Here is a 27,877-nt window from a genome sequence, read left to right as displayed (position 1 = left end):
GTGTTCAGTACCGATATTGTTGCACAAAAGTGTTTGAATGTGCGTTGTGGAAAATCTGACAGGCGACTGATGTGGACAGGTGCAAGGACACACAGACATCAGGAGACAACAGAACAGGGCAATGAGCTTACTAGAAATAGCTCTCACCCTTGTTGAGGGACAACGAGTAGAAAGCGTGTGGCTTGTTCAGTTTTCTGTCAGCTCCTCAGCTCCTTCCTCTCAGAATCTGGGCTTGGTTTAGCAGAAGTTTTCCCAGGAATCAGGTCAGTGTGAGTAATTTTATCCTATAAATCTTGTGTTGTGTCTTTGGCGGTATTAGGTCTGGCAGGGTAGGGGCGTGGGACGTTGCTAAATCTCAAAATGATTGAGTTGGTCTTTAAGAAGCATTACCAAACCCAAACCTTGACTCAACACAGTACAGATATGATGTAAATGGCATTCATATTCATATCTGATCTGAAACTAAAACTGCTAATACTCTCTTACATTGTTTTTTTTTTTTGACTGAATATTATTACAGATATTTGAATGTTCTGTTGTGCTAATAAGTGACTGAGCAATAAGATATTTCCTATCAACATGGAGTTTGTTTTTCTTTCAGCTGTAGTGGTTTGTGTTTGTAAAAGTGCACGAGGACTGAGCTCTGTATTGATGAGTTCGTGTGGCAGTGAAACGTCAACATAAAATCATGTGTTTCAGGGGTTGTCACTGTGTTTTCAGATTTCCAGCAAGAGGAAAAAAGCTAATGCATATACTACAGCAAAGCACATTTCCTTAATAAAAACTGTTTTAGGGAACTCCCTAAAATGTGGATACCTCATATTTTCTAAAGCCAGTGGGTGAAGTGGTTGTTGCTCTGTTTATCAAAGTACCTTGGAAGATGGGAACTGACATAAAATGATGGCCAAGAGGGAAGTGGTATTATACCATCTTATTACAGGCTACACTCTGTTACCATGTCTTCCTTTTATTATCACCTTTTAAGCTTCCTCTTGCTTACTCCAGGATTAAAAGATGTGGCAATTCAGCAGAAACATATATCACTACCATTTAGTGTTGTTTTTTTCCCTTTGTTTCCAGCACTATATTAGAAGAGGAGAAGGTCCAGCAGAAGGAGAGGAACAGGATGGAGATGAGAAGACAGGTCACCGTTTCTTGGGACTCTGGAGGGTCTGACGAAGCCCCACCAAAAGTAAGACAGTACCACACCACATGTTTGTGTGTCTGTCTGTTTTTGTTTTGTATGGGAGAAACAGGTGTAGTGTTGTTGCATCTGTTGTTTGTCCAGTGAGACGTGCTGTCATTGCAGTTCACAGGCTCTCTTTAATTAAGGATAACAGATTTTCTGATACTGTTTAATGAGTTCATGATACATGTATTTTGTCTACTTTGCTGCAAAGAGGCCACCATGAATATTAAGGCATCCGGTCCATAGGATTCAGATGTTAACTCATGGGATTTAATGTTTGTAAACACCAGCAGGACACTGGTGATATGCTTAGTGAAATTATTAACCTTTAACTACAGTGTTTAAGGTGTGTTTTTATCATAATACTAATTAACACCAAGAAAAACAAATGTAAAAAGGCTTTGAGCTCTTGAGTCCAGGCTTTTCCAGTAAGAGCATCAGCTATGTATAGTTATGTCCCATCCCATACCACAACAAGAGGTTCTTCAGATGTGAAATGTAATGTAGTAAGACAGTGAGCATTGCAGTCATAGGATCATTGACCATGTGTTGTTTATGTCATTTTAGGTCGATGTTATGAATTGCACTTGATACAGGTTGTTGTAAAATGCATGCTAAAGCTCTGGACCACGATTAAACTCAGATGCTATGGAACATAAAGAAACTGGAACCAGATGTACAGTTAGAAGAGGTTTCCATGTTTTCCTGGAGCATAACATCTCCATTACAGAGTGCAAATATCTTTTTTTTTTTTTTTTTTTGGAAAAATTTATTTTACAAAGAGGACATTATTTTTCCTGGGGTAGGACCAAAATTCCTCCCTCTACCCCCTCTTGCACTCACACCATGAGCCCAGCTTGTTGCCCCAGCTGCTTCCCCCCCACCCCCCTGCCCCCGCTCTTTGCATGTGTTACCTGCTGCTTTTGCGTATAACTGAAGCCATATGTGTGAAGGAGTAGCTCATGAAACTGAGTAGATGTTTTTAAGCCTACATTTGTCCATTCCTCTAAAAAGAATTGTCTAAATGAAAACTGCATTGTTGACTTTAATTTGAGAACAAGTTAAACGTTGTCCTGAAAAGTAACATCTCATTTCCGATTGTTTTAAAGCAAGGCTTTAGAGGCTTAGTCACAGGCTTTCATTACAGTTGTCCAGCTCATCGCTGTCTCTTTGACCCATGCTCTATATATCTTCATGTTCTATGACACTTTTTTATTTCCATGTTTTCCTCCCATGCATTTGTCTTTCTGTTTGCAGCCCGGCCGTCGCCCCTCCCTGCAGCCCACCTTCAATCTGGATTGTCTTTCTGCTCCTTCTCTTCACCAACATTGCCATCAAAATCATGGCTTTGCCTCACAGGTTTCCCTCTGCTTTGGAAACCCTCATCCATCATCTTCCTACACCTGCTCTCACCCACCCACTCCTTCACTCTATTCATCATCTCTGCAACATCCCTATCATTTTTCCTCTCCTCCTCAGTCTCAGTTACTTCAGTATAACTACTCTTCCTGTCAGTACAGCGCCAAGTCAAATGGAGAATCCGGAGCTCATCCCGCTCTGCCTCGACAGTCTCAAACTAACTGCTGTTCTCCACCTCACAAAAATCCAGATATCCTGTGCTGCCCCACCAAAACAAATCTCCCTCCTGACAGCCACCTGCTCTGTTCATCTCAGTTAATGTCAAACAACTCCCACTCCCTTCCCAAGCACTTCTCTCAACCCCTCTCCCCCTCCAGTCCTTCTCTTAAGTCTCTGCCCTGCAGTGTGTCAAAAGTTGGTCCCCTAAACCTCCAAAACATCCAGTCAAAGTCAAATTCTAATCCTAAAATCCCCTTCACCAGCTTTCACCCTAGCTGCCAAACTAATCCCAGTATGCCACAACAAGCTTACTCTGACCCCCAGAACCAACACCATGCTGCGCAGTCACGTGGGAGGCCCCCACTTATCTCTCCTGCCCCCACAGAGAGTGTCCTCACAGTGTCCTCTGCCTGTACTCTGTCCATCGCTGACCCTCATCCACTCGGCCGAATACCAAACCTCCCTGTAACTTCCCACACTCCTGTTCCCATCACCTGCTCCCAAAGGTCCATGTCCAGGCCGTTGAAGGCAGGTGGTGTAGTGCTGATCTGCGTTGAATTTGTTTTTAAATACTAAAATAAGTGTGTATGTAGCAAAAAAAAAAGTTGCAACGTTCCTTTTGGTTAAACATAAAACGTTGATTTTTTTTTTTGATTTCTCAGATGGAAAGTATGACCTGCTACAGGCCCAGAAGCAATGTTGCAAGATTTTTTTATATCAATATTATCTAAGACTAAACTCTCCTCATTAATTGTAACTGAATGCAGCGTCTTTGCATTTTGTGTGTGTGTAGCTGCATGTTTATACTCAGCAGGATAGCATGCTCTCTCTGTGAAGGACGAGCTGTTATGTCCTCTGTCCCAGCTGAATGCAGTTACATATATTTGTGTTTGTGTCCTTGGATTATTGCTTTCTATTCCGAGACTGTTCACATTGTTTGTGGTAAATCCTAATTGCACTGGGTTTACCTAACACAAGTGAAACGTATGTACAGTTTTTCATGGATTAGCCAGAAATATAGTAGTCGGCGTCTAAGTGACACTGGAATGAGTCAAAAACAGGATGTTAAGCACAAGGTCAAACCCAAAGTCCAGTAATGCTGTAATGCAACAGCACTGTCCAAGAGCTTCAACTGCTGTAGTGTAATTTAATATTATGGATCCTAATATGTACTTAATCCTGCCACAGTGAGTTGAAAGGTTCGACTCTACTCAAGCCTGTTTATTCTGAACCACCAGTTCTTTGTCACCTTGCCCTAGCAGCTGTCTCCAGTAGTAGTGCAGTTGTTTTTGCAGTAAACACTTAATCCTCCAGCTGATCTTTAGCACCACTTTCAGCATCAAACATTATTTGTGCACTTGTACTTAAAGATGCAGGTAAGCCATTCTTGTAATTGATGTTGCGTATGGCACCAGTGAGAAATCGGTGAAGGATGCATGACTGAAATACAGTATAAGACAAGGCTTCAGGTCAGTCGGTCCTCATCTGGCCGACAGGTCAAAAGGTAAATCCTTCCAACAGCTAAAATTCAGCCGAGTAATAAGTCACTGCTTGACATCCCTGTAACAGAGCTGCTGCATTATGTTTGCTCTCTGTGACCCTTTTAGTGATAGATGTGTCTGTGTGGGAGGCAGTGAATTGTGCCCCAGAGTGTACATGATGTAAAAAGAAAATCTTAATTACACTTTGCTTCTCAGCATTCCTAAAATTCTTCATGGAGCTATGCCATGTGTCTCCATGCTTGTAATAAATATTGTGTCTCACAACACATTGCTTTTAAAGAGAGCTGCAGTTACTGTGTGGGTTGCCCTTAAATTGTTGCACTTTAAATCTATTTACATGAAAGTACATGACAAATTATTGTTAAATGCTAAAGGGAAATTGACACAATCTATTTGAGTTTTTAAAAAGTTGGAAAATCTCCATGTTCCCAAATCATTTTAGTTCTGCAGGCTCGGACTAAAATTTCATCTTTAATTTCAGTCAGTATAAATGTGCTTATCCATTGTGGCCTGTTCTTCTGCTTCAGAATACATTTATGATGCGTGTTTTTAAGATGCACATCACCTCAGGGGAGCAGGTTGTAGGAAACTCACAATACTGTACAACTACTTTTGACACGTTCCTAATTTTTCACATGCGCAGAACAAAACAAACAATCATCAACAAATCATCTCCTTCAGGGCGAACAAGTGGCAAGACAGTATCGGGTTATTTTTCTTGCCAGGATATGGCACTGGCACACCTGTGGGGTAAACTGTTGCTGCTGTGACAACAACCCTTTGCCCTGCAGCTCTGAAAAAATAAGTCTTATTGACTGGGACTATTTATTTGTATTCATATTCATCCAAAAGTGTGTCTGTCATCACTGTGTTCTATGTTCTATGTTTAATGGATTCTACATGGACCGACTACCACAGGGCATGTTTAAACGTACATATCATTTTGTTCTCATGTAGGAACCCCGTGTCCATGTATGAGCATGTTTCCAAACATGCTGTAAGTTTCTGTCTTTTGCTGAGACTCATCTGCACACTCGAGGCTCCTTTTTGTCTCGTCCTCAGTTTCTTTGTCTTGTCTGCTTCTCTTTGTCCTTCCTCCCTTACTTTCTACTTTTTTCCTCTTTTCTTTCCTTCTCTACCTCCTTGTCAATCCCCCTGTGCTCCTTTGCTGTCTGTTCCTATATGTCTGTTTCTTGCTCTCGGAGGTGTGGTCCAGAGAAAGCTACTATGAGAGACTGTGGAAGGTAGAGGTTACAACACTGCTGTGCCAGATATGAGCTATGTGTTAGTGAAGCTTAAATCATTAAGAAAATGCCTCCAGTCATTCGAAGGGGGTGAACTATTCATTAACTTTTGACAGCTTCATCTCAACCAACCACCAGAAACCAAACCAAAGAAACTAGGCTGTGGGTTCACCAACCACTTCTGTTTTTAGCTACAGGAGCTAAACAAAGAGCTTCAGCAGAAGCTTGGATTGCAGCGTTACATGTCTCGCAACAGGAGAAACACCACTGGTGTGTTGATTTTGGAATATTTTGCACTTCTGTGTTTTATCCTAGTGAGCAACAGGGCATGCTTTTTCTAAATTTGAAAAAAAAAACAACAACTTTAAATAGAGGTCTTTGGTGAACGTGCAACCATAACAGACAATTTACAGACGTGCATCACATCTAACCAGAGATCCCAGTGATCAGCAGTGCAGGAATGTTACATAGTTTATACCAGTAATCCAAGGATGTCTGTAACACAGGGACAGTAGTTAGTGCCAGTTCAACTAACAGCTTGCTGGACTTGCAGCCCAGTGGGTGTTTCCTGTTTTGATTGACAGCTAACCAAGCCACACAAACAGCTCCTGGGGGTTTGTGTGTTGATGTCTGAATGCAGGTGCCCCATCCTCTAACCTACAATGTGAGAAAAAGATGAACAGCCATTATAACTGTGTTTTTGTTTTTCCTCTCCACCCTTCTTTCTTTCCCCTTCCTCACTCTTTGTAGCCGAGTAGACCGGGTTATCCTAGTCCCCGCTCGAGTGAAGGTTTTTACCCCAGTCCCCAGCATCCTGGGCACTATCAGGTATGTAGACAAACACAGAGACTGCCCACGACTAAAATCAAATATGTACAAATACTAGTAATACTAATAATATGTGGTATGGGGTTGCAGTTAGGCAAGAAAATGAAGATTGAGGGTGTTGACTTCATTCACAGAGGCACTTTAAATAAAGTGCATTACATTAAACTGGATAAAAACATCAAAATATAACACAATGAGTCCATCTTCAACTAAAAATGATAAATATTATAAGATATTTGAAGATGGACATTAGTAACCAAATGGAGCTGGGAACAGACTAACCATGTGTCTTCCTCTATGTTCTCCCTCTCTGTGACAGATGGCAGGCTATCCTGGCCCCCACACCCTCCCCTCAGTGCCCAGTGCCCTGTACCCCCCACAGGCTGCTATGCTGGACACACACCATGCGCACACCCACCCCCGCCATCACGTCCACACACACTCGCAGCACCTTCCCCAGCCACATGGACAGGACATGGCACTTTGGGGCTCTGTGATGGAGGTAGGAAGCTCATTTTTCAGTCACAAACACACACACACACACACACGCACGCACGCAGGTAAGTCATGACTGGATTTTCAGCTGAAACACTTACAGATCTGTCAGTATGTTAAGAAATCACCCATTCACACTCAGTCATGCTCAGAGTTGTTCAAATTAATGAAAAGCTCTTTTAATTTTTAAGAGTTTGCAGAATGACGACCTTGAATCTGCAAGTCCAACTCTGAGTTGTTAAATATTAACAAGATCCTTTTTATTTCCTGTAAATAAATTTTGTTATTTGGCACTTTTAAATAAAATATGGCATTCAATGAACATTTCATTTGTTGCCCAGCAGCCCTAACAGGCTGATTGCTACCAGCTACATAATAACCCACAAATTTATTAAATTATCCAAAAAATTAAATAAATCAACATCCCATTGACACTCATTGCTTTCAGTGTGTGTGTCCATTATCTCAGATCAGCCTTTTCATCAGTTGGCTATATGTGTCTTCATGTCCATGTGTGTGTGCATGTTTCTGTTCAACGGTGACTCTGGGCGTCCATGTGTTGGTGTGCATGTCTGCTGCTATGCTGTGTCTTCTGTTGCATGTTTGTTTGTGTGTGTTTGTGTTTGTGTGTGTGTGTGTGTGTGTGTGTGTGTGTGTGTGTGTGTGTGTGTGTGTGTGTGTATTTGTGCATGTGTAGGACAGGGCAGTAGACATGCAGCAGTGTGTAGGCCAGCAGTGCCTGTTAATGGAGGAACAGCTGATGATGCAACAACAGCAGATGGAGGAGGATCAGAGGTGGCTGGAACAGGAGGAAAGGCTGCTGGTAACACACACAGTGCACACATTGGAAAATACATACACGTACACAGTTAATACACACACATTACTAAGAGTGTTACAGTACATTTAGCTTACAATTTAACACACTGTAGTCTGTTAGCAGCTTGTTATTGCTTTGGGGCCAAATAAGAAATGTTTACTGACACTTTTGCAAATTAACTATAAGGCCATTTACTTTTTAATGCTCCTTCAAATAAAATAGAAAACAAGTTTTATCCTCCGTTTCAATCCTAAATATTACAGAACAATACAGAGGAAATGTCACTGCAGAAAAGTAGAAGAGAAAAGAAAGATAGGGCTGCATTTTTTTGACCAATGAGTTTGTTTTTGTGTGCTGTTCTGCATGATACAGTGTGTACAGTGTATTTTTAAAGCAAAGCTCAGTTGGCATTTTTTAGTTACTTTTTGTTTTTTCATTTCCAAGATGCATGTTTTTGGTTTTCTCTAAGTTTGTTAATGGAGTCTGAAAATCATCACATCTGAATTATACATCTTAATCAGTTTTGTAATGTTTTGATCACTTGTTTATCACATTTTTCTAAACCTGCACATGAGTAAAGAATCATGGTGGGTTTAGTGAATTTTCTGGGATCAGTGACAAACTTTGCATAAGCTTAGCCTTTTAAAAATGATTTTGTTTTTCATTTGGTCACTTGCCTCAGGCCATTATAATATAAATCCAAGTCTTACAAGCTGACATATGTGTACTTCATCCATTTTAATTTTTTATATATTACGACATTAAATTCCCGTTATCAGCTTAAAGGTATGTCACCAGGAATTGTTTGACTTTGGTTACATTTAGTTAGAAAATAGACTTTATAAAAGATTTTCAATACACATCTCAATTTATTTGACTTTTAATTTGACTACACATAATACCTAATGTATTGATATTTCGTATATATTCGTGTATTCGATTGTGCTCCTTGAGTTCTGGCATTCACAGTATCTACATCTTCAGACAGAAGATTATTGCCATCTCTCCTGTTTATGTGAGCAGGGCAGCAGTTTTTCAGTGTTCACAGGTGAACTACAACCCACTGCGTTTTCTAGTAAAAGCCCCACATGTAAATAAATGAATGCACAGTTTGTTGCTGTCTGGTTGATGCTATAAAACATGAGCAGTGTTTACAGTGTCTAATGTTTTAATGGACAGACCCTGTGACATTAAGGGGGAAGAACCTTTTATGTGGATCACATTTCTCTGTGAACATTGACTGAAGGACTTGTCCGTGGTTTTTGCTAAGGAAATTTACTGTGTGTGTGTGTGTCTTTGTTTATCTGACTCTGTGTGTGTGTGTGTGTGTGTGTGTGTGTGTGTGTGTGTGTGTGTGAGAGAGAGAGTTTGTAGGCAGGTGTGGCCTGTGTGAATTCCAGGCTAATGATAGGCTCAGAGAATTTGACAGGCCAGTCAACAGTCTGTCTTTGACCCACAACCACTAACTGACAACACACAGGATTCCTGAAAAGCTGGGAAGACGTACATGTGTGTGGATATGGAAAGTGTGTGTTGTTGGCTGTCTGTTTTTTATAATGCTGCCACTTCAGGGAGGGGCAAGAGAAGGAGTGGGGAGAGAGGAAGAAGGGTTTGAGAAAGAAGGCTAGACGTGCTCACACACTGACAGCTTGTTGGCAGCATGCTCCATCCCTCCTCCTCTCCTTCCGTCTCCCTGTGCGTCAGAGTCCGTTATAAGTGCGCTGGAGGCAGGTCGCTGCAGTTCAATCTGAATTTTTGTCTTGATGAAACGGCTGGAACAGATAAAAATACAGGCTGGCAGAAAGGCAGGAAAGCACTCGGATATAGAGCCAGACAAAGCTACAGTGAGAGAGATTTCAAGATTGAAAGATAACACAGAGACACAGCACCTCAGACGACTCGGAGACAAACGATTCCTCAACTCAGTGGCAATGCTGGTCTTCAAGTCCTGTCTTGGAAAACTGGTAGGCAAGGACGGGTGTGAGAGGGCCACTAGTGGGAGTACCAGGGGGTGGGAAGGTATGGCTGCTTGTAGAGCTTTATGTGCATGTGTGGTTTAATTTTGATTTGTTAGTGGGTTGCCAATCCAAAAGTTGTTCTTAAGTTGGAAAAATGCCCTGGACTGTTGTCTCCTGCAGCCTTATACAGTGTCTTCCTGTCTTGAAAGTCTCCTGGAGCTTCACAGCTTTGACTCACTCATTAATGTCCTTATTTACTTAATCATTAGGACTTGAACTAAAACTTTGATCTAAACAGTATAAACTGTGACTCATTTACCAAAAACAGCTTTACTTATTGCCGTGTATTCCTAAAACAGCTGTACAGTACATGGCAGCCCATTCATCCTGGTTTAAACCCAAAGGTCTTAAGAGAATCAGTGATTTGAGTTTGCACCACATAATGTGCTGTTTAACAACAGCAATTGAAATAAAAGGGGTTCTGTCTCCGAGAATATCCCAGGAATTTAAATACTGTGTGTGAAGTCACAAGCAGAAAATGTGATTTGATGTTTGTTGGAAAAAGAAATCCCAACCACATGTGGCACAGCACAAATTTAAATCTTCTTCAGTGAATCTCTCACTGACTGTAAAACTGAAATAATATGAGCTCTAAACTTCAATGCTGTTTATGCAGGGAGATGTGTTTTATTTTTCTGTGTTTAGAAACCAGACAGCAGAAGTTCTCGAGGCAGTCTGGAGAGAGAAGAAGGTGGACTCCAGCCCCTGGTAACTTACGTCTTTCTCATTTTGCTTTCCTCGGAAACAAATATCAATTTTAAAAACAGAGAGTTGTTTTTAAACTTTGCGTCACCAACAGAACTTTATGAAATCATGACCTTTACCACATGTCCTCCTGCTCCTCATAAACATCTTTAAGAGAGTTATTCTTCTGAACCGTTTGTTTTTGTTTTAGCGAGGGTGATGTCCGATAAAAGCATGCTGACGAAGTCCACATTCTGCTTGGGCTGACTGTAATTGGCTCCAGTGTGTGTTTGTTTTGATTAGGGCTGGGGGGGATTGATCCAGGGACAGGAAGTGACCTGCTAGGTCTGGGGTCAGCAATGCGGGGTCAGTGGATTCCCACAGCATCACCAGTTATTAATGGAAGACTTTTGCAAGAAAGCAAAAGAGCCACCTGTCTAAATCTGTATGTTTGTAATTACACGGTTTGAGGAAAATATAGTAGATCTGGTCTCATAGTAAGTTGTGGGCTCTGTGATGCAAACATCAATAGGTAGGTTGGCCATTGTTGGCTGTATCAAGGTTGGTGCCATAATCATAAGGTGATCATTTTCCCTAGAAGTGAGGATGTCGCATGTACCTGAATTAACTAGCTGACACGTTTTTCACAATCTTTCACAAACATGTTAGAGTCAAAACGATTGTTTAAGTAATTTGCATATTATTCAATAATGAATCAATAATCGTTAGTTGCAGCACTAGTCACGTGAATATGCACAAACAGGCTACGGCTTCAGTGTTTGTGAAATAAGACAGTTTTTTGGAACATCTGTGATCACTTGTGAGAGCTAACCACTTTGTTTTTAAATTGAGCAATGTGCTGTAACTGCAAAGATGGACACAGTGACAAATGCACATATAGCAAATATACTGTTGGTTTACATTGCGAACAAGTGCTGAAGCTAGAAACTAGGCTAGAAACTGGTTTCATGTTTTTCTTGAAGTCTCTCTGTGATTAAGTTTCTTGTCCTGAGGTGAAGGTATGTTGCTGATGCTTTTGTGTAACTTTATCCCAAAGCTGGAATTTCAAGAGCTGAACACTTGTATGTTAATGGCTGTTGTGTCCTGGTTGATGTCTGCAGTTGCCATGGACAAACCAGATATTTCTGTCTCTGTAATTCATCTCTCTACTTGTCCTCCTCCTCCCATTGAATGGCTGTGGTTTGTGGTGGGAAAATCTCCCTCGTTTGTCTGTGTGTAAAATGCTGTAGTGGAGTATTTTTGGTTGTCAGGCCACAACACTGGTACGATGGCACCGAGGCATTCAAAAGCCTCTGTGCTGCTTTCTCACAGAGAAAACAACAAAGATGCAGTAATAAGACAAAAAAAAAAAAAAAAATCAATTATGTTGCGTGCTGAGAACCACCAGAGTTTGTGGAGTCACTTTATAATCACAACTGTCAAATCATAAGGCTGTAACACAGGACTTTTTTTTCCTGGTTTTGAAAGGGTCGTACTGCCAAAAGAAACAATGCTTTTTGTTATCCCTGTGTAGCCAGGAAGAGTATTTTTGTTAACACAGGGCTTAGACCACACAACCACTGAAAAGGGAAACTGTTCCTCGACTGGAGATGACTATAAACTTTCTGCATTTAACAAGAACAAATTGAGACTTGTGGTGTAACGAGAAAATTCATCCGGATTCCTTAACTTTTCCCAAAAACAGCTGGTGCTGTTTTTTTTTTTTTTTTACTTGTGAAGCTCTAATTTCCTGTGAAGCTGCTGATTGTGTTTGTGACTGCGCATTTTCTAATCCAATGTTTTGTTACTGTGTTTGTTTGTGCAGACAGGAAACCAGCACATATACCAACCCGTTGGCAAATCAGGTAATACACAGGCCTGTAGCTTTCTGTAATTACAGCCACACAACCATGGGTGTTTTATTCTTTCTTCTCTTTCTTTGTCTTAATCCCCAAAAGAATGTACTTGACACGTATACCATTACATAGCTTTGTTTAGATCTTATACACCCACGTAGTCTCTGTTTTGAACTGGACCTCCCTGTATCGACCATCTCCAGCCTTTCTGTCTGTGTGTCGGCATGTCTGTCAGCGTCTCTCAGCAGTCTTTACAGACTGTTGCCACAATATGACAGATCTGATTCTGAGCTCTGTTGGACCACAAAGTGAGCAAACCACCCTCTGCTTATATAGACTCATACAGCCTGTCAGGCTCAATATGTTGTGCCCGGGGTGTGAATACACCCACCCTACAAGCAGCCGAGTACAGAGACAACAGATTTACAGTGAGGAGATTTTGAGAGCTTCTCAAATGTTTGTCTTCATTTTATGTATTTTTTATGTATCACTTGTGTGTGATGTATGGGTGATACCATTCTAAGCCCCGAACTGCTCAGATAAAATGCAAAGGAACATATGAGACTCTAAAACGGTGCAGAGAAATCATTTTCACTGATACATATTTCCTGCAGAGCATGCAGCTCCTCCAAAGAAACCCCCTCGACCCGGGGCCCAGAGCCAAGTGGGTAGTGTGGCCTGCTTAAATACTGGAGACAGTTACAACGATGGAGTCAAGGTACATGAACAGGCACATGGGGATGAACAGAAAACCCATAAAAACACTAAATTAAAAAGTCAAGCCTATACCTTTCATGACACAAAGCCAAAATAAAAACACCTGCACTCAGATAAGCATAGTGATGAAAAATATGCACTTCTGAATCCTAGATATAAGATGATATACTACTTTTACCAGTTATAGTCATTGCATGGGTTTAATGCTTAGAGCATTAATGTCTCCTTTTATCTTCTCTTCCTTTGTTTGCTCCCTCTCTCCCTTCTCCTCCTGCCCTCTGCCTTACTGTTGACCCTAGCCCTGGCGGGTAAGCAGCACACTGTCTGTGTGTGTTTACTGTGCGTCTTGTCTCTTAAATGATCACACTTTGACTCAGTCCCTCTTCCATCAGCTTGGTTTCTTGAATTCTGTAGTGTTAAGATATAAACACATGCATTTCATCCCTGTAGTTGCCCTGGTTGTGTAGATTTCTTTCAAGTTTCTGTCTCTTTACCTGATCCGAACTGACATCTAAGTCCAAACGGATTGGTTTCTTATAGTGGCAATATCTAAAATAAAATAATTCCCTTTAACCTCCTGACTGTTTCTTTGGCAGTTTAATGATGGAGGTGGTTATATGTTGTACAGATTTTAAAGCTTGGGGTAAATTTATGATTCATTTTCTGGGTTTTGTAAGCAAAAGCATCAGGTCATAAAGAGCTCAGTGGTGAGAGGGTATTTTGACAGGAGGAGGAGGAGAGCGGGTCAAATTTGAGTAAGAATAAAAACCAGATGGAGCAAAATCATGTTTAGGGACAGAGGATCAGACTTGAGGCAAGTCATTGTCTTTGTAGTCAGTTTAAAATGTACAGATATCAGTGGTCAAGTGAGGTCATCTAAGCAGATGGAGAGCACAGGGCCAGAGAAGATGAGGCGGAGGCAGAAAGAAAACATGGACAAGAGGAACTGACTTATGTCAGGACATCAGGGTGCTGTGTTTATGCAGCAGGTTATGGCCATTTATGATTAATCACTTTGAAGGTGTGACCCTTGTCACTTTTAGGTTAAATTATCTTAATATATTTGGTTGCGCCAGTGTGACACTGCCATCTAGTGGCCACATTGGAAAACTACTTAAAACTAAAATACTTTTGTCAACTCTGAAAACTTTTAGTCATTAAAATTCAGAGGATTCATTCAGTCTTTGGCCCATTTATTCTACATCATTAATCTATATATTTATCTCCATGAGATATTTGGAAAGCTTTGAAAGGTTACGTAAGCTAAAATCATCTTAGTTCTAAACCAGATGTTCAGGCAACATGACTAATAAATCTTCCGATGTTTTGTCATCAGGGAACTCATCATTTTCTCCAACATTGCCTCAACTTGCTGCCTGTGTTTCACTGTTAGTTCTCACCATCAGTCACCAGCTCATTAGGGATTTTTTCACCACGTCAGTCTGTCACTAACTCATTTTTTCTTCTGGCTCAGCTGCAACCTCAAGAGATCAGCCCACCTCCCACTGCCAATCTGGACCGCTCTAATGACAAGGTGTACGAGAACGTGACAGGATTGGTCAAAGCTGTGATTGAAATGTCAAGCAAGATCCAACCTGCTCCTCCTGAGGAGTATGTTCCCATGGTCAAGGTAACAGATGCATTTAAAGTGGGTTCTCCTTGGCAGCTCAGTGTGAATCTTTGCTTTGTCCGTCTGGAGCTGCTCACCTTGACCATAACACGTGGAATCATATTCTATATGTTCTATTTATAGTGCTGTCCTTTAAACCTCACTAGATGTTGCTGTTATTGAACAATTAATTGAGTTTGCTTGTGAAAACCCTTTTGTGAAAGAAGTGTAAACTTTTATGTTCGTCTAATTTCGACTATTCTGAAAACTACTGTTCATGTGTGTCAGGATGTGGGTCTGGCTTTGAGGACGTTATTGGCCACAGTGGATGAGACTCTACCACAACTTCCAGCCAGTTCACACAGAGAGGTACAACCACCACATTCATGTTCTCCACTCGCAGTGTCCATATTGCTACAACATGTGGGTCAAGACTTTACACAGTTGTATCGTGTTGGCGCTGGCTTGTGTTTTACCCTGTCAGCTTGATGTGCAATGCTCTGGTGTTTTTAAACAGATCGAGATGGCACAGAAGCTGCTAAACTCTGACCTGGCAGAGCTGATTGGGAAGATGAAGTTAGCCCAACAGTATGTGATGACCAGGTGAGTAGACATGCCAGCAGTATCACAATACGCAAGAATAGTTTTATTTTAATGCCTTAAATCTACATCCATGCTATAACAGTGTTTCTGTGTCTGCTTATGTAGGAAATCGCTAGACATGCTATTATTCCACAGTTGTCTCTCGTATAATAAATGTATGTGTTCACGCTCCAGTCTCCAGCAGGACTATAAGAAACAAATGCTGACAGCAGCTCACGCTCTTGCTGTTGATGCCAAGAACCTGCTGGATGTCATCGACCAGTCACGGCTCAAGATGATGGCCCAGTCCCGCCCACACTAGCCCCACATCAGCTGAGCTGACCAACAGGAGCTTCTCTGCTATTTAAAACACATCCTCATTATGGTTTGTCTTGGCAGTGGAGAAATATAGACTCCTGGATCAGTGATGTGTATCATGACCCCCAGTATGTGAAAGCTATGGAGAAAGCAGTGGCTCTGGTACTTTGACCTTCGTCCATGAAGAATCATCGCGTGGTGAAGCCTGTGTAAGCCGAGGTAGTCAGTTCATCTGGGAATAAAGTCTCCACCACTGTGACTTTCTTAAAACAAGAGCAAAAACACTTTCTGAATCAGGGACTTGGCAGCTTCACTCTCTTTGGACTGGAATATAATGATGGAGGAGGATAAGGAGGAAAAACTAAGATGGAGAGAGGAATATCGATAATTCCTGAGATCCGAGGTTTGAAAGCCTCTGTTCGAAATGGGAGCGATTGAAAATGGAAATGTTGACATCACGTGGATTAATTTCAGTGGGATACAACTTTTAAGCAAAGCCTGATCGGACTGTGTTTGATCTGCAACATATTTCATCAAACTACACAGTGGGAATGGACTTAGACATCAGTCAGCTGCCATGACAGCAGTTTTGTTGAAGTCACGTCTTTTGGTCCCTGGATTTAAACTCCCTCCTCAGTCGAAATACCTCCACAGATTCTTTTTAATGGGCAGATCGAACCAAAATCATTTGGCTGTGGTTGTGTGTGATGCTTTGGTTGAAAGAAAATGAACAGTCCTGGTAGAGAAGCAGCCTTCCAGCCTCCATCGCTCCTCCCAACTCTCTCCTCCATCCACCCCCACCTTCCCTCCGTCTCACCAGGTTTTATTTATAGACTCAGAAATTGCAAAGGAGGCGGCAGAGGAAGAAACAGGATGAGAAGATTAAAAACGCGCGACGATCACTCTTATCTTCCTCTTTTGTCTCTTTCACTCCTTTTATTTCCTCCTCACTGCCCCTCTCCTTCCTGCAGTCTTCCTTACCTCTCATCTGAGCAGGTTTTAAAGACTCAAAATGTGAAGAATCCAACCATGTCTGGGTAAACGCCACAGACAGGAAACTCAATGTAGTCTACTCTTTTTCTCAGCTGGCTCCATGTTTGTTGTGTTGTTTTGAGTAGGTCCCAGTTTTCTCTCTCTCTCTGTACGGAAAACTGATATTCACTCCCAGTATTGACTTTAAGAAGCAAAAATGGGGAAAAAAATCCAGAAGCTGGATTTTGTCAACCAGGAAGAGGAGAACATTAGATTGGCCGCCTATTTCTGTGAGGACAGTGTCTCCTCATCTGTCTTTCTGGTCACCTACAGTCCCTGTACTGTTCAGATGTTCCTCGTATGACACCGATGTCACAACTTCAACAGCCTTTCAGCCGCCGGTGTCACAAAGTGAATTTGCTGGGGACACAAATAAACCGCCGTGTTGCGAGTCCCAGTTTCTGAGAGGTGTAACACACACATGAAATGTGGAGCCACTTGACTGGAACTTGTCTTGCAGACACAAAACACTGAACTGTAAATACAGCAGATCACATGTCTTTGTCAATATTGACCCCACATCGAGTATGATGTACTGCTATATTAAACATACCGGTGACTGTACTAGTATAGCATGATATACTGGTATGGAGAAGAGCATATTTGCACAGCACAAAAAAAAAAACAAAAAAAAAATCTTAACTATTTTTTTACCCTGTTGTACCCAGATTTGATTTCCATGTTTAGCCAGCAAACTATCAAATATCTGGGTGTTATAGGGATTAAAAAAAAAATGTAAAAAAAAAAAAATAATATTTTATGTTCTTGTTGTTGCGTAAATCTGCTCCTGTTGGTATATTGTAATCTATACTGGTGTGTATCACTGGTGAATTGTACAGAACTTGTACTAGTAAACACTGGTTTTTATTTTGTCTTCTGGGCTAAGTCAGCCTCCTTGTCAAATAGAAGTTGAAAAACAATGAAATAAAATAATGATGAAATGGAAATCAGACTGCACATTCTTATTCATCATAGGGATTTATTAAAAAAGGCAAGGTTTTATATCGTCACCTTCCAGAGTTAGTTTTTATTACATGTTGGTGAACTTAAAATGACACTAAAAGGGTCCAATGAGTTGCTTCTTTTGCTGAGTAAGTTCATTCATGAGCTAAAATAATATTGTCTTCAATGGATTCACATCAAAAGTCCAAGGCAGCACTTTAGCTTTTATCTTAGCTCTGGGAAATAAATAGCTTTTTGTCTGTTAGCTCAAAAAAGAGAGACTGGTGGCTCAGTATATCAGATGCTTCCCATAAAATACAGTATAAAGGTATAGTATATAGACAGTCTATATACTGCTGTATCTATCAGACATTTTAAACCTAGTACAACATGAATTTTATTCGTGCGTGAACGTGTCCCAAAGGAAATAGAAAGTGCAAGAACAGTGCTGCTGAAAACCCTGTATTCGCTAAAGACTGAAGATAGTCCAAACAGCAATTTATAGGACTTTAAAATATAATATGTAACATTCTCATAGTGCACAGTGCAAATACAGGGAGAACAGGTTGTTCTTAGTATTTTAAATCAATATTTATAGATCCTGCATGTGTATCCAATGGCATTAGTAAGACCTTTATGTGTTTCACATCACGTTGTCCAGAAGCCTTAGAAAGCTAAAAACTTTTACATGATGTTCTTGTTTTAACATGATAATACAGTGTGTTGTGCTGTGGGAGCAGCAGAGTAGCTCAGCTTGTAGCTCCCACAGCATTTGACAGAGACTTCCTCAGTGCGACAGCAGTAGTAACACACTCGCAGTTAGAAGCAGCAGTGTTGTGTGTATGTGAATGGATTCGGCTCCACTGAAGTTACAGAAGTCGTAGCCGCTGCAGCAGGTGATGCTGTTTCCATTTCCGTTTGCGTCGACTGACGCAGAAGCTGCAGCTCCTTTACATGTTGCCTGACTGGCACACTGTTTCACAATGGCTGTCATAGCACCTGAACAACACACACACACACACACACACACACACACACACACACACAGTAGGGTGTTAGAGTGAACTAAACTTTCATGTTTGTCATGTTTTTAATGGGTGCACAGCTTTTATTACGACTGCTTCTATAGAAGTTGACAGATCCAACCAAACCAAACGCTTACTATTCAGATCCAGTAGGACATTCCCACAGAAATACTAGAAAATCAGCAGTACTGTGCGTTCTTGAATGGATATGATACAGTGTAGGTACCTAATTTGTCAACAATTGTCATGCATGTGTCCAGCGGTGCCTGGCATTCCTGTGAGCCCTGGTTGCATTCTTCATTGGTGGTAGAAGAATTGCACACATAGCACTTCATGGACAGCACTGCCAGCATGGGGACAAGGTAAAAATGCAGGAAGAGATTAGAAAGATCTCAACAGATTCTTTGCAAGCCATGAAAATCAGTGCACTGCTCATCCTGTTATCTTCATTTCTAGGGACCAGCAGTGACGTATTTGTATTGCAAATAGTTGAAATGGACACTTTTCATTGTATATGTTGATCACACTAATTCCTCCAAGCAGACAAAGTTTCCTAACAAAAAAATTAACTTTTAACTTTTTTTTTTTGGGATTATTTTAACTTTAAAATGGGTCAATTTGATGACACAAGGGTGTTAAATCATAAGTTTTAGTAGCCATAGAGGTTTTGTTAATGATTGGCATTTTCCATCTAGGTTATGTGGAGAGTGTCAGAAACTGTGGGCTCTCATGTTTGGTTGACAACAGTACCAAAAAAGTTACCTATGTGTGACACATTGTGCCAAAAATAGCAACAAACAGTGGACACAACAAATGAAAACTGGTTCATGTTTGTGTCAGAAATTCAGACATTTCTAAAAATAATGTTTATGAAATATTTCCTATTTCCAGTGTAAGAGCTGGGAATGAAAATTAGGCTCCTGAGTGTTTGTTCGTGCATTAGTCAACAGAGAGTCAACAAAGTTCAAAATAAAGTCGTTTTAAGTTTAACCCTGGACAGACTGTGACTATCGAGGAAGATGTTTATGATGCACCATAAAAACACGTTAAATAGAAATATGACCTCAAGCATATTCAAAACCTGTTAGGCTTGATTTATTCATAAGGACTGAGAAGCAGCTTCCATACTGTTCCTCCCTTTCACAGTTTATTGTTCTCATGTCTTCAGTGGATTTAATACAGTGAACACGTGCACATATTCCACATATATTCTTCATTAACCCTTAGAAGTCCAGGCCTATTTCCTAGCTATCTATTGATCATGCTAAGATCATCCTAAAGGTTAATGTCAAATTTACAATAAAATGCTGAGAGGAGTAATCCAAGGACAACAGAACGTCTACACTGTAGGCCAGAACCCAAAATGTGGAAAGAAGGAAAGTCATTTAAAGATTATTTATTTCTGGAGCTCGTAAAGTTACAAATCCTCAAGTAAACTTTCATCCTAATACACATTTACATATATATTAGATTGAAGCAAAGGGTAAGGACATTAGAGGTCTCCAAAACGTCCCTAAACCAATGACATAAGTTAATTATTATGTGAGTTAAGTAAGGAACAGTACTTTCGCTGTGCCGAATATACACTGATACATTCAATTTTAAATAATTTGCAGGTTAATAATCAATTTTAGGAGAAATACCTGAAACTAACCACTGGAAAACCCCAATAACTCAGTATATATCAGTCTTACTATACTATCAAATCCATATTTCTGATTCTGAGGCGTATATTTGATCAGACTGACATTTTAGTCTCTCAGATTTGATCAGTTTATTGATTTGGCCATCACATGCTCCTTCTGTAAGACTTAAACATATTTTACTGCCTCATCTAAACTTCTAATATTCTACTCTACGCACAACAACCAGGTCCTCAACCCCCTGACCTTTAGTGGGAGCAGTGTAAATAAAAAAGAAAAATGAGGTTAACTTATTTACCTGGGGAGAAGAGGAGGCAGAGGAGCAGGAGGCTGAAGAGCATCTTTACGTAACAGGTGTTAAAGTCCATTCACCATCTGAGCCGCTGTTGTCTGCAGTCAAACCTGATGCGTGTGTGTGTCTGTGTGTGTCTGTGTGTGTGGGTGGTTGCTATGTTTCTTTTACAGAAGCATGTGATCACAGCAGTTCCATCCACTTCATTATCCATCATGGCATAGAACTGAAAGCATCTTCAAAATGTTGTCTCAGTGTGTGTGTGTGTGTGTGCATGTGTGTGTGTAAGTAGGGCGTTCTTTTGCTTTAGTTTCACAGATACCTGTGCTTTATCTGGGGTCAGCCCTAGTCGCAGTGAGGCTTTCTGGGTAAGAACAGCCATTTGTTGGAATTGTGTGTGTGTGTGTGTGTGTGTGTGTGTGTGCCAGCTAAGGCAACAAGTCGTGACTTTTAATATGTACAGCTTAACCTGTGCTGCGGGACATCTCAAAGTGTTGTCGTCCTCCAAATCACAGTCTGTGAAGGTGTAATTAGACTGAAGGAAATTTAATTTAATACCCTTGAAAATAAATCATGGTCTCACAAACTTATCTGTAGGAAACATCGTCTGTGATCCTTTTCTGAATAACACAAAAAGCAGAATTATGTAGTCGGATTATTTTTCTTTTTTTCCTTTGCACGACTGAGTTTTCAAAACATATTTATGACTCCCAGATATTTCCAGAATGACTGATAGGAGTCACGTCATCCTCCCATCAGGTCTGTTCAGTGCCAACGGAGGAATGCACCATCACACACCCAGTGCACAAACACACCTTTAATAATTCATCCCCTGCGACCACACCTAAGTCTTAAAGGAACACAGAGAGCAGGATATTTATTTATTCCTTGAATATAAACACAGAAAAAACCAAACACACACTTCAGGTTTGAAAAGCAAAGCAAGAAACTTCCTCAACAGAAACCAGTCGAGCAGTTGCCATAAGTTCCAGCCTGCTGTCTGTGCTGATTTGTAGCCTGATTGCACCCACATGCACGCATATTTGTTTGAAGTTACATAAATCTTAAAGGCAATTTATTTTTATTTTCATGCCATGTTATAAAAAAAATAACAAGCAGTGCAAGTGTGCATTGTCAAACAGGGAGAAACGTTTCAGTTATTTGAGTTCAGTCAGCAAGGAAACAGCGTTTAGCAGCACAAGCACAGTGAACAGCCTGATCAAATGTAGGTGGTTTATTAACAGTCAAGCCATCTCCATTGTTCCTCAGTGCTTGTGAAGATGGATGTGGCAGACTGGTTTTATAGATACTTGCTGATGATGCTGTAGTCTCTCTCTGTAACTTGCTTTGAGGCTTTAACAATGATTTTACTAAATGGTTAGTAACAGTAGTAAGACCTGGCATCCAGTGAATGTTAAAATGAGATATTAAATCAAAGAGCATCCTCATGAACTACCAGAAATATAATCAAAAATCATTTATTTAACTTCCTGCTCCCTGATGTTGGTTTGATCTTGTCGTTGCTGCCTGGGGCCACGTAGTTCCTCCTGTAACTGGCCTCATGTCTTTTTGCCAAAACCTTTTAAAAATGCCTCACAAACATATAGTTTAATTAAAAATAAGCTGATCTCTTTTGAAACACACACTACACAAAGAGGTTTATGCTGGGAACTATTTTCAGCAGTGGATTAACACACAAATTATGGGATACACAATATCACCAGCTTTACTCTTTAAACCTACCTGGAAGCTTCTACAGAGAGACAAGTTGGCTCAGGCTGTTACGTTGTTATCATATCAGTGCCAGAAAGAATCAGTGATAAGGTTTAGGTATGTATGTTCACAATAGAAGGTTATTTATCAGCAAACACCCTCCGGCTACAGAGAAAGAAGGATAGCTTGAGTGTATTTTCTGAGAATATCAGTGACTGTGAGTGAAATATTGGAACAGTGACCCAGCGCAGCATGTAGAGCGAAGAGGGTCTGTAGATAATAAGTTCGGTCACTGTAGCATTAAAGGGGAAGCTTCATTAATTCCAAGCACGAAGCAGCAGCACCGTGACGGCACAGCAGCAGAGAGTCTGAAGCAGAGGAGCTCAGCTTGGATCATTCAGTAGCTGCTATGGCACAAATGGACCAGTGTCCTGTCTGAGTCTTTGCTTCACTTCGTCAAGGTTGACTGGTGCCCTCTGTTTTTTGAAGATGGGTTTTTGTATGTTTGTGCGTTTGCTTTTGAAAAACGTAGAAATTAATTTCTCTGCCCATTTGTCATCTTTTCACTGAGTCTTTATTTTCCTGCCGTGGGTCGCAGACTCTCGTTTTCTGCCCTTCGGGGCGTAACGCCTGGTAGAGATGAAAGAGTACAGAAGAATATAACAGCACCTTTGAACACACACACACACATCCACATAAAAGTCATTCAGCTGGTGGAGGTACTGGAAACTGTGAGCGGCAAAAAGCAGGGTGACATGTTGTGTTTCTCAAATGTCTTTGTATATGTGAAGATTAAAAAGTCAAACGGACGATTTCTACTTGTGTTTTGTAGCATTTGAGCATCTTGTTTTATCAGAGTGAACTGGAGTCACACAGTGTTAACATGTCCTGTGGCCTGCCCTACCTTCGCTGGTACAGGTAGAGGAAGAACAGGAGCTCATCTCTGAAGCAGGAGAGCTGATGAGAGGAGGAAAAGGATCCGGAAGAGGAGAAAAAGGAGGCACAGGAGCACAGATCTGAGATCAGGGTGTTCACTCCCTGGTGCAGAGAGAAAAGCAGAGGACATTTGGATAGTAAAAGCCGTCCAGGGACTCAGACGCTGGGTACAGCTGAGTAAATGATTAAAGCCACTTTAAAATAGAGAAAGTGAAAGCTTTTTAATTTGACAACCAAAATACAAAGTCATACTCACTCTGTACATCAACACTGTGCCTTGCAGGTGGCTCACAGACATCAGCTGTTACAGAGCAGAGGACAGTCCAGAAATGATTTAACTTTACTCCTGCTGTCTGCTAATTTATTAATGAGACACATATAAAGGATTATATAGACACAGAACAAACCTTATGGTTGATGAAGAGCTGTGGGGCCATAGACAGGAAGCCAAAGGCGTACACTCCTGACAGGTGTTAAAGTAAAAACATGATGAATGGTCCAGGTGAGCTTGTGTCACTGGTACAAATGATGCGATAGATGTCAGTCAACTCACCAGTCACCAGGCTGTTGACCAACCAGGAATAGTAACTGTCAACACAATACAGTTTAGCGTTAATGAAATCATCACAGGTTGACTGCACAGCTTTTAATCTACGTGACGAAGCCGAGAGTTGAATGTGATGATGATCAGCTCACTTCTTTTGGCGTAAGTAGGCCAGTGAGAAAACAGCTCCACTGAAACACAGAGGATAAACCAAGTAGGACAAGTACGTGGACGCCTGGAGAGAAAACCACAGATCAATTATTAAAACTAAAAAAAAAAAAACCCCTGAGAGATAGAATATAAAAAAGAGATGAAGAAAGATGAAAACACGCTGATACCTGTGTATCATACTCCACTGTCTTTCTTTCTTCTTCGTCCAGCTTATTCACCTGCACAGTAAAGTTGGGTCTTATTATCCAGGCTGGAAACGTTTGACTGTCCCAACACGTTTTATTACATTGATGTTAAAGTTATGGTGAACACAGATACATGCACCATACTCACGTGCAGCTTAGAGCTTTTCCACTGCAACTGGACCTTAAACACTTTAAACACCTTCCACACCTGTTGGGACGATGTGTTAGTGAGTTCAAACTTTGTGTTTCTCTATTTGTTTTTCCTGACACGTTCTGTTGGAGAAGAATAAGATCCCTGGCTGCACCAAATACCTCAACACATGCTCCCAGTCCGACAGGGAGCAGCACCAGCAGACTGGTCTCCTCCAGCAGATGCAGGAAAATCAATAAAGTACCAAGACTACGCCACAGAACTGCAAACAGTGGAAAGGCAGACGATTAGGGCCTAGTTTAAGCTATTTCAGCATTTTCCTGACACCGGTGTGGCAAATCAATAACAGTGATATTTAATGATCAGAATTACTGGTTCACCGTCACACACCAAGTGAAAATGCTGCCAATGCAACAAAGCCTTTAGGATTTCAATTTTAAATCTAATTTGAAAAAGTCAAGCTTGTTTGATTTCAGTGATTTCTTACCTGACTTCCTGGACATTCCAGCCATGTTCTTCTTTTTTCTCCAGAAGCTAATGTCATTTTTAAGAGCCAAGAATTCACAGATGAGCTGCAGGAGACAACACACTTTTCATTTTTCAGTGTTTCATTTGCAATATGCCCTATGCTACATATAGAAATCTAGATTTCTGCAATATTTCAAAGTACCAAGCCTTCGGTTCCTATACGTGTGGGATGCTGTTGTGTAATCTTACTTGTATAGCTGTGATGACTGCAGTCAGCACTAACAGGTAGAGGTTGGATCCCGCCAGAGTTTCTTTAATTTCATCAATGTTCTCCTCTGTGAAGCCTTAATAAATACATAGGAGCACTATCAAAGAATTCAGTTCACTCCTCTGATTATACGACATGAAGAACCTGATGCCTATATTAACATAATTAGAAAATGTGCTGACATGTATTTAGGTTTTATCCATGTCTTAAATGTTGTGGCACACTATCAAAATGATTCCTCAAATATTAGGTCAATGACAAAACAGTTGTCAGACAAACTGCCTAAATGCTAAAAATGCAATTTATCTATCTGCTGTCTTATTAGCTCACCAAACTGACCAAACTGTCGAAGGGAGTAAACTACATCCTGCAGATGGACCCAAAACCTGAATCTCCTCAAAGAGATTCCCTCATAGGACACAGTTAGAGGGAGCTGGACAGTGCTGCTGCTGATCTCCTGTTGATGAATTGATAAGTAAGTAAATGTAAGGCCATGTTAATTGAATTCAAAACCCACTATTTGTTAGACAGAGTTTTACTATGAGTCTATGAAACTTTGAGCATAAAGGTTTCGTACCATGAGATCTCTGACTCTGAAGCTGAGCTCATTAACCAGCAGCAGAGGGAGATAGATCATCTGTTGGCCTTCATGAGACCTACAGGAAGAAAATTCACTTGATCACACTCAACCTGCTGCTCACCAGGGCTTTTCTGCAAACCTGCAATCATGCATGTTAATACTGCAGCATATTTTCTGACCATTTCTTAAAGTGTCTGGGAGTGGAGCCCTCCAAGGGATCATTAGGTAAACCCAAGTATGTGTCATTTCCCATGTGTAATATTTAATCGGTCACCACTAGATGCTGCTAAATCTTCCACATGTCACACATTACCATATTATCTTAAAGATGTAATGTGTGACATATATTGTTATAATACCTTCTTTTAGATTCCAGATGAAAACCAGTTATACACTATTTCCCATTTTTACGTCATAATAAAACCAGCAGAATAAAACGTTAGTGTCTATTTCACTTTCTCAACACTGCCCCCTGAATATCTTCAAGCCACACGGAAGCAAACTGATGTGCAGCGCTAATAAAGCAGCAGCGTTTCAGCTGTGCTCATATTTGTCTGACCTCCAAAGCATCACGTGACTTACACTTTCATGTAGCGGCGCACGTCACTGGGAAGCCCCGCCTTGTTGAAGGTGAAGTCCTCTGACATCACAGTAACAGACAGGTGTGGTCTCCAGTGAGATACGGGATTATGTGATCTGGGGCTGAACTTCTGATGGAGCCACAAAAATGACTTATTTGCTGCAGAGCTACATGTCTACACGGATGATAAATGTGATGAGTGAAATGAAACTGAATCACATTTTACCTTCTGTCTGTCTGACGGTCCAGCCGCATGTGTGGGAGTGATGTAGGTGGTGAGCTGAGCTACGTGGTGGACTTCTCTGCTGTCCTCCAGAGGTGAAGCACCAGCTTTGTGAACATAAACGACTGCATACAGAGTGCCATTAGCCCGAGTCTCCTCTGGCAAAGAGACATTCACCTGCCTGTGGAGAGAGAGAGAGAGAGCGAGAGTGGTATGAGGGAGAAACGTAGAGAGAAAATACCTTTTAATTTACACATATTACAAATGTTTTTAACCTGCTGCTGTGGCAGGTTCGATTATTCCTACAGTAAAAGCAAAAACCTCCAGTGGCCTATTTGCTTTACTTTATATGACTTATTTACTGTGTTTGCAACAACCATGTTTCTGATATTAACATGTGAAACAGCATTTCACACTAAGGACAAGCAAACAGTCTGTCCACAGATTATGGTTAACAAAGCACATAATGGTGGTTGTGACATTTACATGGCAAACCCACCTCTCAAATGCCGAGTGTGGGTCGAATGGGTCTATTTTCACAGCGAGGCTGAGTGGGCTGTTGTCTGGCACGAGGCAGGTGAAGACACTCACCTGGGTCAAACAGGAGAGAAGAGGGAGTGAACAACAGAAAAACAAGCCGCTGATTGTTTCTCTTCATAGAGACCAATGCACATTATTTCTAACACTGCAACAAAGACGCAAACAAAATGGCATTTTCTGAAAAGTATAAATCAAATTTGAAATCATCCTTACACTTGCCTGTTTTTCCCGCTTCCAACACATCAACCTTGAAGTAACAAGATAATTCTTCACTCCATCTGTCTGTCATATAGCCATATCTGATCAGTGGAATATTACATTACCTGATGACCTCAGCTCTTACAGACTTTCTTATGGCAGCTCATGTTGATGAGCAGACTGCCCCAGAGATGCTTGTGATGCAGTGCAGTATTTATCTCTGCAGGATATAGGGAACGAGCAGCAAAGGCCTGTGCTAACCTGCAGTCTGGGTCTTGCTGCCAGGTAGGAGGTTATGCAGTGCACTCCCCTGCCTCCATCGCAGGCTTTGGTGTTGAGGAAGCCGTACAGGAGCCAGGCGGTGTGGAGCATGTAAACCACAAACACACCGAGCAGCAGCTTAACGATGGCGCTTCTTCTACCGCCGCTGTCTGCGGGCTTGGAATAACACGACGGAAACATGGGAGCCTTGAGGGAAGACCAACAACCAAAAACTTCAAGAAAACAATAGACGTGGTCTGGTTTAGGGGTTGTTTGTAGTCGGATACAGCATCAACACTACAATGCCCACGTATCCTCCCTGCCACAGCATCCTTCCGGTTATCTTCATCCAGCGGGGGATGCTGATGCTGATGCTGATGCAGCAAACCCATAAAAAGCCTGGCTGATATAATTTACAGCACGTTACTGTTATAACGTGTACCTTTATAAAAAGATACGAAGCATTTTAACTTAGTGAGCCAAACAGTCACTTCGTTATTATTTTTATTTGTATTTATTTTTTAATCACAGCTTAAGACATGTTACTCATTTTGATATTCCTAGGATCAAAAAGTAGCACAAAAGATCAGGTGTTTACTATTTGACTAGAACCATACTTGGCTAGAACCATCATGCAATGACCGTGAATATTTTTTACTTTAACTTTTAATTTTGCTTCGACTCA

At 41.0% G+C, this 27,877-nt stretch overlaps 3 protein-coding genes across 10 annotated transcripts in view; 1 reads left to right on the top strand and 2 right to left on the bottom strand.

The window, feature by feature from the left end:
- The window catches only part of LOC113122082 (focal adhesion kinase 1-like), a 55,413-nt gene extending 37,994 nt beyond the window's left edge, over window positions 1-17,419 (top strand). For 4 of the 8 annotated variants that reach the window (XM_026293026.1, XM_026293028.1, XM_026293027.1 and 1 more), the window contains 13 exons: window positions 1,081-1,192; window positions 2,447-3,295; window positions 6,264-6,341; window positions 6,661-6,843; window positions 7,534-7,659; window positions 10,320-10,382; window positions 12,184-12,223; window positions 12,829-12,932; window positions 13,231-13,239; window positions 14,406-14,561; window positions 14,829-14,909; window positions 15,058-15,143; window positions 15,318-17,419. In XM_026293026.1, coding sequence (XP_026148811.1) covers window positions 1,081-1,192; window positions 2,447-3,295; window positions 6,264-6,341; window positions 6,661-6,843; window positions 7,534-7,659; window positions 10,320-10,382; window positions 12,184-12,223; window positions 12,829-12,932; window positions 13,231-13,239; window positions 14,406-14,561; window positions 14,829-14,909; window positions 15,058-15,143; window positions 15,318-15,444 — 2,014 coding nt within the window. In that variant the 3' untranslated portion in view covers window positions 15,445-17,419. The remainder of the gene's footprint in view (window positions 1-1,080; window positions 1,193-2,446; window positions 3,296-6,263; window positions 6,342-6,660; window positions 6,844-7,533; window positions 7,660-10,319; window positions 10,383-12,183; window positions 12,224-12,828; window positions 12,933-13,230; window positions 13,240-14,405; window positions 14,562-14,828; window positions 14,910-15,057; window positions 15,144-15,317) is intronic. The other 4 variants (XM_026293030.1, XM_026293029.1, XM_026293024.1 and 1 more) reach the window with 4 other exon arrangements.
- A 12-nt stretch (window positions 17,420-17,431) lies between these two features.
- Window positions 17,432-20,662, bottom strand: LOC113122083 (prostate stem cell antigen-like). The gene is made up of 3 exons (XM_026293032.1): window positions 20,381-20,662; window positions 18,666-18,782; window positions 17,432-18,413 (listed from the first exon to the last, which is right to left on the bottom strand). Exons 1-3 carry the CDS (start codon window positions 20,448-20,450, stop codon window positions 18,202-18,204), a joined length of 399 nt encoding a protein of 132 aa, XP_026148817.1. The 5' UTR covers window positions 20,451-20,662; the 3' UTR covers window positions 17,432-18,201.
- Window positions 20,663-22,585: 1,923 nt separating this feature from the next.
- Window positions 22,586-27,471, bottom strand: LOC113122552 (cleft lip and palate transmembrane protein 1-like protein). The gene is made up of 17 exons (XM_026293974.2): window positions 27,193-27,471; window positions 26,693-26,784; window positions 26,197-26,374; window positions 25,973-26,100; window positions 25,388-25,466; window positions 25,150-25,267; window positions 24,792-24,886; window positions 24,562-24,646; window positions 24,236-24,336; window positions 24,072-24,131; window positions 23,906-23,956; window positions 23,720-23,802; window positions 23,577-23,611; window positions 23,431-23,486; window positions 23,280-23,324; window positions 22,992-23,125; window positions 22,586-22,717 (listed from the first exon to the last, which is right to left on the bottom strand). The coding sequence occupies exons 1-17, from the start codon at window positions 27,391-27,393 to the stop codon at window positions 22,651-22,653; spliced, it is 1,608 nt and encodes a 535-aa protein (XP_026149759.1). The 5' UTR covers window positions 27,394-27,471; the 3' UTR covers window positions 22,586-22,650.
- Between the last annotated feature and the right edge of the window lie 406 nt (window positions 27,472-27,877).

The sequence above is a fragment of the Mastacembelus armatus genome, chromosome 16 (assembly GCF_900324485.2).
Source record: "Mastacembelus armatus chromosome 16, fMasArm1.2, whole genome shotgun sequence".
NCBI lineage: Eukaryota > Metazoa > Chordata > Actinopteri > Synbranchiformes > Mastacembelidae > Mastacembelus > Mastacembelus armatus.
Note: the sequence above shows the minus strand (reverse complement) of the source record. Positions and strands in the feature narration are given on the sequence as shown.